This window comes from Arachis ipaensis, chromosome B4 (genome assembly GCF_059453495.1).
Source record: "Arachis ipaensis isolate K30076 ecotype BB chromosome B4, ASM5945349v1, whole genome shotgun sequence".
In the NCBI taxonomy this organism is placed as follows: Eukaryota; Viridiplantae; Streptophyta; class Magnoliopsida; order Fabales; family Fabaceae; genus Arachis; species Arachis ipaensis.
In genome coordinates, this window is record NC_142439.1 from 145,561,253 (window position 1) to 145,575,131 (window position 13,879).

The 13,879-nt window shown below is 35.0% G+C and overlaps 1 protein-coding gene across 3 annotated transcripts; it reads right to left on the reverse strand.

The window, feature by feature from the left end:
- On the reverse strand, positions 1 to 8,044 carry TRE1 (trehalase 1). Of its 3 annotated transcripts, XM_088484236.1 has the most exons (13): positions 7,605 to 8,044; positions 7,008 to 7,188; positions 3,084 to 3,615; positions 2,873 to 2,992; positions 2,261 to 2,376; positions 2,042 to 2,142; positions 1,844 to 1,953; positions 1,661 to 1,733; positions 1,416 to 1,580; positions 1,237 to 1,324; positions 730 to 829; positions 390 to 603; positions 1 to 261 (listed from the first exon to the last, which is right to left on the reverse strand). In XM_088484236.1, exons 3-13 carry the CDS (start codon positions 3,602 to 3,604, stop codon positions 178 to 180), a joined length of 1,692 nt encoding a protein of 563 aa, XP_088340362.1. In that variant the 5' UTR covers positions 3,605 to 3,615; positions 7,008 to 7,188; positions 7,605 to 8,044; the 3' UTR covers positions 1 to 177. The 3 variants fall into 3 exon arrangements, with proteins under 3 accessions (XP_088340362.1, XP_016194511.1, XP_088340361.1); XM_016339025.3 differs by lacking the exons at positions 7,008 to 7,188; positions 7,605 to 8,044 and adding an exon at positions 3,796 to 4,431; XM_088484235.1 differs by lacking the exons at positions 7,008 to 7,188; positions 7,605 to 8,044 and having other exon boundaries at positions 3,084 to 3,816.
- Between the last annotated feature and the right edge of the window lie 5,835 nt (positions 8,045 to 13,879).

The following is a 13,879-nucleotide window of genomic DNA, read 5'->3' on the forward strand; positions in this document are numbered from 1 at the left end:
TAAAGCAAAAACATGAAGGGTAAACTATTATTGGAATCATTTAGTAAGTCTCTTACACACAAGAAAAATTATTGATGCAAGAAAAAGTGCTCAACAGTCAACACTTATTTAAGCGCATCATCCTCTAAACAATACCAGGCTCAAGGCTTGTTCAAACTTTGAATCTGAACACACATATCAACAATCTATACTCCGATCTTGAGGCCAACCAAACTCTTCCAAGAATGCCAACACAACCCCGTTAGACCAACCAAATCCAGTCTGCATTTGCAACACAGTTACCAACCAATACATAGTCAGATTCACATGGAACAGATCATGAAAAAGTGTTTGTGAAAAGCAACTTCAATTTGTGATTTTATAAGCCAGCTATATTAATTAGGACATACCTGGGGTGCATATTCACCCCCGCCTCCATATTCTCCACACTTCTCCACGTCAAGCTTTTCATGCATTACCCCCGTTTTCTTGTAACTAACATAATTGCTTCTAATCCATTTGATAGCAATTTCCTCAGCCAACAACCTTGCTTCTTTTGACCCTGATTTTACCAGGCCTTCTGCTAGCATGTGTTGAAGTGGAGCCCAACCATTTGGAAAGTCCCTATTACGTTTCAAATGAGTCACTAAAAACACTTAGCTGATAGACACTATTGTATTATTGGATGGTAAATGCATGTCAATTTGATGTACAAGAATATATCTCAAATCCAAATTGTTTATTACTTACCACTGTTGTCCTGAATCAGTCAAAGAAGTTGCAATTCCGGCAGCACGAATCAGGCCAGAAGTTTTGAGAGCATGAACAACGTTACCCACAAGCGAACCATCTAATGAAATATAAAATATACCAAATTTTCAACTTACAAGACAGGAAATTCTACCGAAATAAATTGAACAAAAAATGTAAAGCTTTGAAATATGGTATCCTGATTGTGCCTCTGAGAGTTCCAGTATCATACACTCTCATGCACTACTTCCTCCCCCAAAATACTCCCCTAATACATAACACGCTTTTGGAGGGATAACTATAAGAAGTTACAGATGGGTTTACTGTAAGGCTTACTCTTGTATTAGTTAATCCTAAGTTACTAACTGTCCGCGTGCATGTTTGATTCTAAAAAGTTCAAGCTTGCTAGTTCAAAATTAACAAGGGATTGATACCACAATGATTAGGATAACCAATCATGCAATTATATTTACTTGTTATTTGATGAAGATATCATATCAAGAATACCTGAGTAAAATGGCTCCATCCACAAAGGAACAAAATTGGAAGCAAATACATTTTTATTCTGATGCTTATCTTCCCAAACATGAGCCACCTAAGAGTGTCGAAGAGATTAGCAATGCAGCAGCAGAAGGCTATGATATCCCTCTTTATGGCGGATTTCTACAAGGAGCAATAGGAAATACCTCACATGTGCCACTGTTGAGCCAGTAATCGAGCCATTGCTTCTTGCTTGGACTCCAGAAAACAGAATTTATTGCCTTCTTTCTAGCATCAGAAAGTTCCATGAAGTGTTTCACAGTGGTTTCGTCTCCAATAGCTTTTGCAAAGAAGGCAATATTAATTTCCATCTGGATCAATATTCATCAGAATTAAATGAGGTTTCGAACTCTGATTTCAGGTTTTTCTAGTCAATTGGTCTAAGACATACCCCAAGCAGATATGCATTCAAATCAACAGGTATTACAGATGTTGTAGCTAGTGTACTGTAGTCAGGTGGAACTCTGTATTAACACAACATGGTTTCATCAAAAACATAAATACGTCGGTAAGAACTTAAAGTTGTGTTTTTCCCCTTTTTTGCAAAAAATCTTAATTTTATGTAATATAGTACCTCATCCATCTTGTGCTGAAATCCCATCCTGATTCAGCAGCCGAGGCAATATCACGGTAAAAATGCTGCTTTTCTGAAATATTTAAGAACTTGGAAGCAGATTTCTTGTCCTGTGCCATGGAATTTGTTACCCAAAATTACAAGTTTGAATGAAATACCACTGCATCAATACCACAGTAGTTAACAAAGCACACACACCATTGTGGACGACTCTGGCCTGGGTTTGTTCCACATTGCCTGATAGCGATTCAAGTTATGGGAGTGTCCTTGAGCATCCACAATGGTCACTCTATGTATATCTTAAAGATAAAATATAAGGTAAAGCCATTACACTTGGGTAAGACTAAGAGGCAAACACATAAAAGTATTCTACAAGCATAGTCGATAAATATAAGGTGAAATTTTGTGGTTTAATACCTGAATTCCAAAAGGCATGCTCCTTAAGCAGTGCAGGTAAACATCTTTTAACTAACTCAATGTCACCAGTGATGCGGTATATCTCATAAATCATAGAGCTTAAAAGAGGAGGCTGACTGTAAAATCATATTCAAGGTTATAGTTTCTATTCTCGTTTGTAAGAGCAAGAATTATAATAACAAATTCTTTTATTACATACGGTGTAGTGATGAGAATGACATTATATGCAGGAAAAAATATCATAACAGAACTCATAGTACACTATCCTTTTGCAACTTATTAGTGAAGTTAATGCAAGATCGCAAAAAATGATAGCATATAATATAATTCAGTGAACCGAAGCTTTGGGAGTCAATAACATAAAGTTGCCTTATTTAACTTAACATCCATAATTTCATGCACGTAATATATCCAAACATTTTTATTCAGCAAAAGCAAAAGGCAGAGTCCAAGTTTAGACTTAGACCAGTCAACAAAAATGATGACAAATTTAGAAAGTCCAATCATATGGGTGCTTCTTTTAGGAAGCTATTTGTTTAAAAGAAATTAATGTGTCTTTACCTATCCTTTTTCCTAGATCTAGATTTTTGTAGGAATGGAAAATGTGGTTACCTCCTGTTAGTGTAGTACTGTCTAGCCCCATTGAGCACAAATCCATATTTTTCTATTAAAGAAACAAGATTCATCACAATAGCAGTAGCAGTCTTATGCATTTTACTCACCAGCAAGCCCCTGCACCACTCAAAAATGAATGCATCATTATTCCTTATAATGCTCTGAAAAGAGAAAGAGAAAGAGAAAGAGAAATAGTAGAAGAACGAACCGAATGACCCAATAGGAGTCCCAATAATAGACCTCGCGAAAGCGTGAACCAGGAATAACAACAGGGTTCGGCAGGGGAAGCAGAGTGTGCAGCTGCGGGTTCTTTTCGACTTCATGGGATACCTTGCGACTCAAGTTTCTCCAAAGCGAATGAACCTTCAAAGCCCACGCCCTCACCTCCGGGTGCTTCACCTTCGTCAAGAACCCTTCTGGCTCTGCAACGAAATCATGTGGCTGCCAGCACACCAGATCATCCCCTGCGCCCTTAAAGTACCTATTGATGAAGCCTTTCAGCACCTCCGCAGAAACGGTCCCGTTGGAACTCAGTCTTGGAAGGTTCTGGAATGCTTGGTGTGTCTCGGAGAGGGTGAACTTGAGGGGCAAGTCAACGTAGGTTTTGGGATCGAAGTTGGAGTCCCCGAAGGTTTGGAGCGCCGTTTCTTGGAGCTGTTCGAGGAAGGAAACAAGAGGAGTGGATGGCGTGACAACGGAACAAGAGGAAGAAGAAGAAGAAGAAGCCATGTGGGACGAAGCTACAGCAAAGGAGAGTGAGAGTGAGAACGTGCACAGTAGTAGGGTGAGGGCGTGCAGCGCCATCTTGTTGGAGTCAACGCGAGATTGTTGACTCGTGAAACATGGTGAATGGTGATTATGTCAATATATATTGATATGTTGGTGGAGAGAGAGAGAGAGAGAGAGAGAGGAAAACAAACCTAGGAAGTAGTGAGAGTGATGCGAAGAAAGGTGACCGGCAGCTACGACAAAAAATGGTAGCTTTTAAACTTTTGCGTCATTCGTAAGCAAACAAGTGTCAGCGTTCTTAGGACGACGGCATAAATGGTATGGAAGCCGAAGATGACAAGGACAGGAAGAAGATGGCAAGGACGGAAAGGAGAGGCTGATAACGATGGGGACTTGCAGCTAGATGGGGGGAATGGAAGATGGAACTTTGGCTGAGAGTGGAACAGAATGGATGGCTTAGTGATTTCAAGTTTTCTTGTCACTATTTTTTTTGAATCCAAAACGACGTTATTTTGGTTCTAGCTTCAAAACCGATCGGGGTCCCGATTCAATTGACTCACTAGTTCTCGATTGATATTCCAATTCTCAAATTGATTTTTAAACTTGATGGTTTTTTACTATGGACCTAACCAAATTTGCGATCGGCTCACGGTTTGATCAACCGATTCAAATTGGTTTTCAGAACCATGCTTATATTTTTTTTTGGTGACTTCAGAACCATGCTTATATATTTCATGTCAATTAGTTCCAAAATGATTTTTAAAGATCAAGGTTTAGAAAACCAAACCGATCATCGAACTGCTCTGATTATTAATTAATTGGTTCAACTGAAAAAACCATGTTATAGTAATAAATAAAATATAAATAAACACATTAAAACATAACTATAATCTAATATAAACTTTAAAATATCATTCAAATTAAAAGTACTATATCAACCACAATATCTCATTAAAAATAACAATTATACAAATTAACAATCACAAGATCAAAAATAGCACCACAACAACAATAATTTATCAAATTAACAAATTCAAGAACATGAACTCAAATTAGAATAATTATTCAAATTAATAATTGGCAAAAATACAGCCACCTAGCAATCACAGGATCAAAGAACAACACCTCAGAAACAATTTATCAAATTACTAGACAAGATCAAGAACATGAACTAAGATAGAATAATTGTTCAAATTAACAATTAGATAAAAATACAACAACCTAACAATCACAGAGCACTTCAACAACAATTTATCAAATTACTAAATTAACAAGATCAATAACATGAATTTAGATCAGAATAATTATTCAAATCAACAATTGGACAAACATACAACAACCTAACAAGAGATTAGAAGCCAAATTGTTCTCAGTAGGTGCATTATTATCCCTAGATGCTTTTTGATTGATACTCTCATTCATACTTAAAAATTACCAGCAACCCAATAACAATTAACAATATTACAGCAACCCAATAATCTCAAGGATAACAGTTCGTACACAACCAAAAAAATTAACAGATCAGAACCATGTAAGAATCAAAGAAAATCAGTAAACCAATAAATCAATCCACAACAATCTAATGAGTAATGACAACATCATTGACAGAATATCAGAAAAAATGAAAATTCAGTAAACCACAATAATGACAATAAGTCAACAACAATTGATTTAATGTCGTATAATAGAAAATAAAAGAGAATAAATGCCTTTGAATCCAAGCAATCGAGAAAACATATAAGACCATGTGAATCAGGCCAGTTTTTGTATTTTGGACCAAAACAACACTGTTTTCAACTTTTCATTCCTTCAAAAAAAAAAAAAAGAGAACCCAGCCAAAACGGTAACCCAGCAGGCAGCAGCATCTCTGAGGTTCGAGCTCCTTCGTCACTGCCACACTTGCTCCGTTCAGCCACCGCCGTGTCACCGCTGCCATCGCAGCTGTCGAAGCCGCCTTCCCCACCACGGTCGTCTCCGCCACTGCTCGAAGGCACCATTCCCACTACAACTCGTCTCACTTCCTTCCTCCGTCCCGCAGCTGCTGTTCTGCCGCACCGGCTCTATTCCACCGTGCTCCAACCCTTCTCTACTCCAGTTCCACAACTCCTTGGCAGTAATTCGGCAACGCTCCACCTCTTCTCGAGTTCTGCTTCCCAGTAACCCTCTAGTCCCTCACCTCTCTGATTTTTCATTTTTCTTCTAATCTTCTTCAATTGTTATTGACTTATTGTCATTATTGTGGATTGGTATTATCGAGTTCTGCTGCCCAGTAACCCTCCAGTCCCTCACCTCTGATTTTTCAATTGTTGTTTACTTATTATCATTATTGTGGTTTGGTATTATCATTGATTGGTTTAGGATTGTTGATGATGTTCTTGAATCTTGATTCTGATTTGTGGTTTACTGATTTTTCATTTTTTCTAATATTCTGTCAGTGATGTTGTCATTACTCATTACTGATTGTTGTGGATTGGTTTTATGATTGGTTTACTGATTTTCTTTGATTCTTATATGGTTCTGAAATTTTTTTTTGTGTGTACTTACTGTTATCAATTTTAAAGGACCTGCATTAAAAAAAATGAAAAAAGTAAGCAAACCATATATGAAGCACCTATTGAAAAATCTGAGTATACCATTGCAACATCAACATATATAAATTGCAACATGCCAACATCTGCGATTAGAACCAAAGTGGATAACGATTTAAAATGAACATGAACAAATTCACAAAAGAAATAATCCCACATAAGAAGATAACAGTATAATTAGTAGTCAAAATAATAAAAACTCTACCAAAGAACTATCTTTGTTGACCAGTTGAACTATGTTATATACAATTCTGCAAATAAGCAGAGACATTTTTCCTGAGATAAAAAAATCTTTAAATAAAGTAAATTAATTATAAAGATAAACATATCAAAAATCTTTTAAATTTTCTTTTCATAAAAAATTTATATTCTTATATCCAAAATCAACACAATAAAAGGGGTGATGTAAAAGGAATGAGTGGAATAGCACATCATTGCAGAAAACGCACCTTCAAAACCACTTGAGAAACTCATTAAACAGTTTCATAGTGACAAATTACTCCATTTAATTGACATGGAGAATGAAGTCATGATACTCATGAACTAACCTGGACTTCCCTTGTACGGAATCATTAGCATAATTCCCAGTAGAACAAAAATTGAAGGAAAATTTTAAATTGACAGAATTACAGCACAAATTCACAAATTATTTTCACAAATTCACTAATTATTTCACAAAGTACACATATATAAACAAAATTACAGCAGAAATTCACAAATTATTTCACAAATTCACCAAGATTCAAACATCCAGGGAAGTACAGATTCAAATTCACAATGTGAGAGAGGGGGGGGGGGGAAGGGGGGGGACTTACTGCGGACAGAGAAAGACAGAGGAGGAAGACAGCAACAGAGGACGCAGCTACGGCGAGAGGCTCGGGAGCAGCGACGGCAAGATGCTTGGGACACAGCGAAGGGCTCGGGAGAGGAAGAAGACTTCTCAGTTCTCTGGGTATGGACTGGAGTTCTCTGGGTATCAACCTGACTCAGAAATCACTAACAAAGTAGCAGCAGCACAACAAATTAAAATCATTAACAATTTTGCAAAAACAGAACAATAATCAACCTGACTCGGGAAAATTAAGAAGCAAAAAGAAAAGCAAGAAGAGACTGAATCGGAAATAGAACCAAACGGAATCAGAAATACAACCAAACTAATTCCAAAAATTTTCATGTGGTGCACCAATTCCACAAAGTTCAGAATAAACAAAAAGTTCAGAATCAACCCTAAACCAGAATTACCCTCAATCAAAACAGAACAAAAAAGTTCAGAATTAAAAAACAAAATCAGAATCAACAATCTCAACCATAGAATCAAGAACAAGCCAACGAAGTGTTCATTACAAATTACAATCAATATGAAGACTAAACCAGAATTAAAAAAAAATAGAATCAGAACAAAAAAAACAAACCTGAGGCTTAGGCTCCATTACAGAGGACGACCGAGGTGCAGGATGGTGAGACGACGGCGGCGACGAACCAAAAACCAGAAATGGAAGGACAACACTGCTTCAATGACGGAGAAAAAGAGACTGGACAGACGACATGGCTTCAACGACGAACGGGCGACGGGCGACGAACGGCGGTGGCTTCGACTGCATCTAGTGCGTGCTGCTGCGGTTCGTCGAGGACGACGGCGGCTGTTAGTTCGTGGAGGAGACGGCGGCTGCTGGAGAGGTGGTGTGTGGAGCCGTCGACGATGAGGGAGAGAGCGAAGCGCTACGAGCCTACGAGGAAGGGAGAGGAAGAGGAAAGGGCCGCGATGGTGCTGTCCGGCGGCGTCGATGGCGGAAAAGAAGGGGTTCGGCGCTGCTGGGAGGGAGGGTTGCTAGGTTAGGGCTTTAGGTTATCTGATTTGGGTCACTTGGTCTAATGGTTTTGTTAGGGGTTATAGGTGAACCAGTTTGGTTCGGTTTGATTAGAAATTTTAATATCAGAACCAAATATTGAACTAAAAAGTTTTTGATTTATTTGGTTTTCGATTTTTTCGGTTCGATTTTTAATCTCCTATACTTCTTTTATGAATTTTAATAGGGAGTCAATAAAATATTTATACAATGTATACAATTGAAATTTAAAAATGTCCAATTCAGTATTAAAATAAACCCGTCTTTACTATTTCATTAGACGCCTACCCTAAACAAAACTCGCCTTGAACCAGATTATTATCTGCCCGACCGAGTAAGAGCAAGTCGGATATCCGTGAGTTCAAATACTTTTGCCAATTCTATCTCAATGTACTTTTTAATTTCTTTGAAATAGCTTTGTTGTAATAGGAAGACTGCTTGTAAAATAAAACCATATATTTCATTTCAATAATTGTGGTAGAAAGTTAACGCTAGCTAATCCAGTCCCCATTTACATTTCAGTTATTCTTTCTTTTGTATATGAAATTACTAAAAATAATAGGAATGTTTATGGATCAAATTCGATCCGCACATCCACAGTATTTATCTAAATTCGATTTTAAAATTATGGATATATATTCGATTTGCAAGATTATCGGATCTGATCCGATTCGCACACTAATAGAATTGGATTGTAGATTTTGTGTAGATATCTGTATATTCGTGTATCTACAAAAATAAAAAAATAAATAAGTAAATACTCTTTTTATGTTTTATTTCAACTAATAATTATTATATATGTTGTATTATTTTAATTTATTATTTAAAAAAAATATGTTTAATATTATTTTAAAAATAAACATATTTAAAATAATAAAAAAATAAATTCTATTGATATTTTTTAATAAAAATAAGTTTTTAAAAATATTTTTATGATTTGTAAATATATCTAATATCCAATATATGATTTGATTGACAAATGTGTGGATCAGATCAGATTCAATATATATAGTTTTTAACTTTAAATTTGATCCAATAATTTTAGTGCAAATCGAATTGAAATTTTGACTATATCTAATCTCATCTGATCTGCCTTCATCCTTTAAAATAGCATATATTTCATTGTCAATATGCTTTTTAATATAAATATTAGTCGCTGTACTTTGTCAAGTCTACTCTACATACATACAAGTCTACGCTTTGATAGTCCTTCTAGATTTTATTACCATCAAATTTGACCAGTTTGTCGTAAAATATGTTGTACCATACCTTCAAATTCCACAAGGTATAAGTATAAAATAATATAAGATTAAAAAAATCTTTCATTGAGTTTCTATTTATAGTGTCGTTTTGTATTACCTGTCGCACCCTAACATAATAAAATTCTGTGAGTAGTGTGACTTAGTTACTATAAGTGTGTTCTGATCTGATTTGAAGATCTAGTTTGAATATTTTAAAGATTAATTTGATGTGATTTTATCGGATTTAGAATTAAATAAGAGTCTTAAAAATAGACTTGATCATTATTTTGAATTGGATCTGAGTCAAGGTGAACTTGATTTTATTCGATCCATGTGCACCATAAGAGAACTAAAAAAGATATATATGTTTTAAATTAATTTTAATATTATGTTATATTAATTATAAGTTTATTGTTTTATTTTTAACCACACTTATTAAATTAGAAAATAGATAAAAAATATCAAATTAAAATTTATGAACAAATTCAAGTTCAAATATGAATATCAACTTTTCGGTAACAAATTTTTTCTTTATAAATTATTATTAAAATTTTAAAGACCCAAATTTGGATCCGTTATAGTCACCAAAAAAAATTTGGATCCGTTATAATTGTGGTCTAAAAATATTTAGATTTCATTGAGTTTAAAACTGAGTTAGAGTCTAAAAAATAGACCTAATGTATATTTAAGACCAAATTTAAATCAAAATAAACTCGATTTTACTCGACTTATCAACATCCATAATTAGTATTATGAAAATTAAATCACCCAGATCTGGTGGAAATTAAATTAAATCGTGGAATGATGCTAAGTTTATATAAAAATGACTCGTCATTTCGTTTCATATATGGTGGTTCATGAAAATAAGAAATCATCACTGTTGTACAGTATAAAAGTATGGAGAAGAATCACAACCATTCAATCGTCACTAGGAAAAGAAACTTCAATTATTGAGTGGAAAAAATGTTTGAATAGTATATAAGAATGACGCTATTTAAGATGAGAAGACACCACATCCAACTCAAAATCTTAAGGTGTCAAGTTAATGGATCTCTCATCTTATAAATTCCTCACTCTTCCTTGTTTTTTTTTATGTGGGACTAACTTCAACACTCCTCACATTTGCAACACTAACAGCTGTAACACTGACATATAGGTGATGAAAGAATATAAAGTGCATTCATCTTGGACTCTCTATCAGATTCCTTGCAAATTCTTTCAGCCATTGTGCCTATCCAGGAATGGTGATATTATTGGAAGAGCTAATGATTTTTCCGAAATGGAGTTCTACATGTATAATCTCAGAGAAGAGAGACTCCAAGGTTTTAAAAATCCTTATTTTTCGGTCAACTTCTTTGAATCCCAACCTGTGTATACAGAGTCTCTTGCCACTCCCCTGGTGACATTAAGGATAAGGATAAGGATAATAACAATAATAAAAGAAGGAAAACCGTATGTAACTATTCTCCTATGCTTTGCACCAAGCCATTCATGTTGGTTTTCTTGCATTGTAATTAATGAAAAAGTAATGAGTAATATGCATTATGCATCAAGTTCCAATCAAATGTCACCTTTGTCTATGGATGGTGAAGTCGAATTTATCCATGCCTAGGGAATCATTAATCACGGTCTTACTTCCTATAGTCCGGTCTTGTGGTCAGATTCAAAGTTTAGATCTTTTTCATGTCTAAAGTTTTGACTTTTATCTGTTAAGCTTTTTTTTTTTTGTTTATAGTATTTTGCAGTCCATCAAGTTCACCGTGAATGTTTTGAACAACTTGATGTTGCTAAAGGTTAGCATCATGAAGGATTCAAACAAAGGAAGAGAATTAGGAGCCAAATACAAGTGAACAGCTTGACACACCGGGAAGAACATTTGGAAAGTGCAAATGAAAGTTTGGTCTCTTTTTGGTTAAATCTAATATATCTTTTGAATCAAATTTAATAGTAATATTTTTTAGTTGGTTATGCAAAACTTAGATGTTTTATTTTGCAGATTACATGATGTACTTTTTTTTTTTATCATGTCAAAACCTTATGAACATAATCTTAGAAGTTTTAATTGTAGATTATTTTGGGAATAATAAGTTTCTTCTGCAGACTTCAAATGCAAGGTGTGAAATCCAGTGAATTTGTCAAATGAGTCTTGTAAAATTTCTGTTTCTGTGTTATCCAGCATCGTGTGCTTATTTTATTAATGATGGTTTCAGTGGCTAAGAGAAGGGGGGTTGAATCTTAGCCCCCTTTTTTGTTTGATAACACTTGCTGAGCTTTGAGGAGACTTTTCTGTTTTTATCTCGTCCCTATCCATGAGACTTTTTACTTTTGTCTCGTCACTTGGGACGAGCTATTTTGGTTTTAGCTCCTGTGCAGTAGAAAACAGAAATAGCAAAGTAGAGAGAGAAGATTACACCCAGATATATCCTGGTTCAGCTGCTAAGTGCCATGCAGTCTACATCCAGTCTCCATCACAACAATGATGGAATTTCACTATAATCAATCTGATTACAAACTGTAAAGTGCTAACCCAACTTACAAGGGAATTCTCACAGAATCATGAAACACAACATAGATGAACAAAGGAACTCTAAGACATCTATGGCTTTTTTCTTTTAATTTTGCACTCTCTGCCTTTTTCTGCTCTATGGCTTTTTCATACAAACCTCACTGTTTGCCTTTTTCCATGAGACTCAAGACATGACAAAATTAAACAGAAAAATACTAAACAGAATACATTGAAGGAGAAGAAAAACTGCTAGCTTAGGTAGCTCTGAGACTTCTGTGCCTTGCACTCTCAAATCTTACTCCTTGCTCCAAACAGTGGTTGTTCACTCTTTTTATAGAAGAGGGAAGCCTCCACACTTGAAGCCAAAACCTAAGCTTAACTTCTTTTCCTTCACACATAACCGGTTCGGCCACACAGAGAGAGAAGAGATAACCATGCAAAAACCAACATGCAATTACCTCTAGTCCTTCCTTGATCATCATTCTTCATCAATCCGAGCTCTCCATCCTTGGCTTGCTCTCCAAGATGGATTTCTGGCCCTTGATGCTTCATGATGATGATGGCTTCATCTGCTTTAATCTCTGCCTCTTCCATCACTTCGCCACTCTAGCTACTTCCTGTGGTGGTTGAGCAGAATCAAAGACAAGCCATGCCTCCAAGAATCTCACCTTGCTGGCCGAATCTTCTTCTTCCTTTTTGAGCATGAAGAGCTCGAGATTACCTCACCAAATCTAACCATATTTGGTGAATATCTTAGCCACAGCATACTTTTATTTTGGTATGTTTTCTTGCCATTATTGTGATGGTCTTGTAGAGTGTTCTTCCTCCACCTTGGTAGCTCCATTTTGCTTTCATGGTTTCCTGGTTAATGACCGAAGAGGAGAAAGAGAGTTGAGAGAGAAGAAAGAGAAATTGAACATTAACTATTGTAATTTGATAAAGCAAAAAAATAAATGTCCATTTCCCTTTACTGAGCAATGTGTAGCTTAATGATACCCATAAAATCAAAGTCACTCATATTCTCTCTCATAGTTCCCATGCAATAAATGGCAATTGAATGAATTTTGGAATCCATCACATGTTTAAATTCTTGGATCCGTTGAAAGCAATTTTGCTTTCTTTCTTCTTTGGTTTCGGATCATGCATGAGAAACTTTCATCAAATATTAAATTGGGCTTGGTTGCAACAATATTTAATCTGGCCCAATAATAACATTTGTTTTCCTGATAGATTTTAAATCAAGCATTGGATCTTAAGCATATAACACAATTGGGTTTGAAGCAACCAAAATCATTCTGGCCCAAGAAAATTATTCAGCCACAAGAAACTAACTCATATTAATGCTGAATATTTTAACCATTGGGCTAGCAATATTTCTTTTTATTTCGGCCCAATTTAAAACCTGCAACAAAATTATTAATAATCATATGTTAAATGAGAATCAAATTAATAATTTTGTTAATCAAATATTTTAATAATGTTTGTTCATCATCAAAATTAAATTTGAGTTTTCCAAACTCATCAATCTCCCCTTTAATGACAAACATTATTAAAATTGAAATGGAAAGAAATTAAGAATTTGAGTATAGAGTACTCCCTTTGAATTTGAATTTCTCCCCTTTCAACTTGTCACATGGCTCCCCCTTAATATATGCCATTTTTACCAAGGGAAGCACTAATCTGTAACAGTTTAATCAAACTTCAAGTAACAATGTTATTTAGCATTTTTATTACATGATGCTAAATGCTTGATTTATGAGCAGATTTGAATGATATACACAACTCATTTGTTATCAATAATTTGATTGTCTGCTCAAACTCACCATAATCAAACAAAATCTGTTTTTGGCAGAAGACTTGCTGTTCAAAAATATTTTTCAATAAATCAGAGCACACTTGGTAGGAAAAGTATTTTAATTTTTTAAAACACAGCAATTTTTAACATTAAAAACTAAAGTAACTGCCAAAAATAAATTCAACATAAATCAATTTATCAAGGTAAATAAAATGTATTATAAGCACAGTAATCATATTTTACCAAGATAATTCAGAATCTTCAAAATGACATGCATATTCATCAACAACAACCAGAC

Coding starts and splice junctions, on each gene's coding strand:
- TRE1 (XM_088484235.1), bottom strand. CDS start 3,679: ATGGCGCTGCACGCCCTCACCCTACTACTGTGCACGTTCTCACTCTCA. Junction 2,993..3,083: donor GACTCCTATTGGGTCATTCG/GTTCGTTCTTCT, acceptor TGAGTGGTGCAG/GGGCTTGCTGGTGAGTAAAA. Junction 1,581..1,660: donor TGAATGCATATCTGCTTGGG/GTATGTCTTAGA, acceptor ATATTGATCCAG/ATGGAAATTAATATTGCCTT.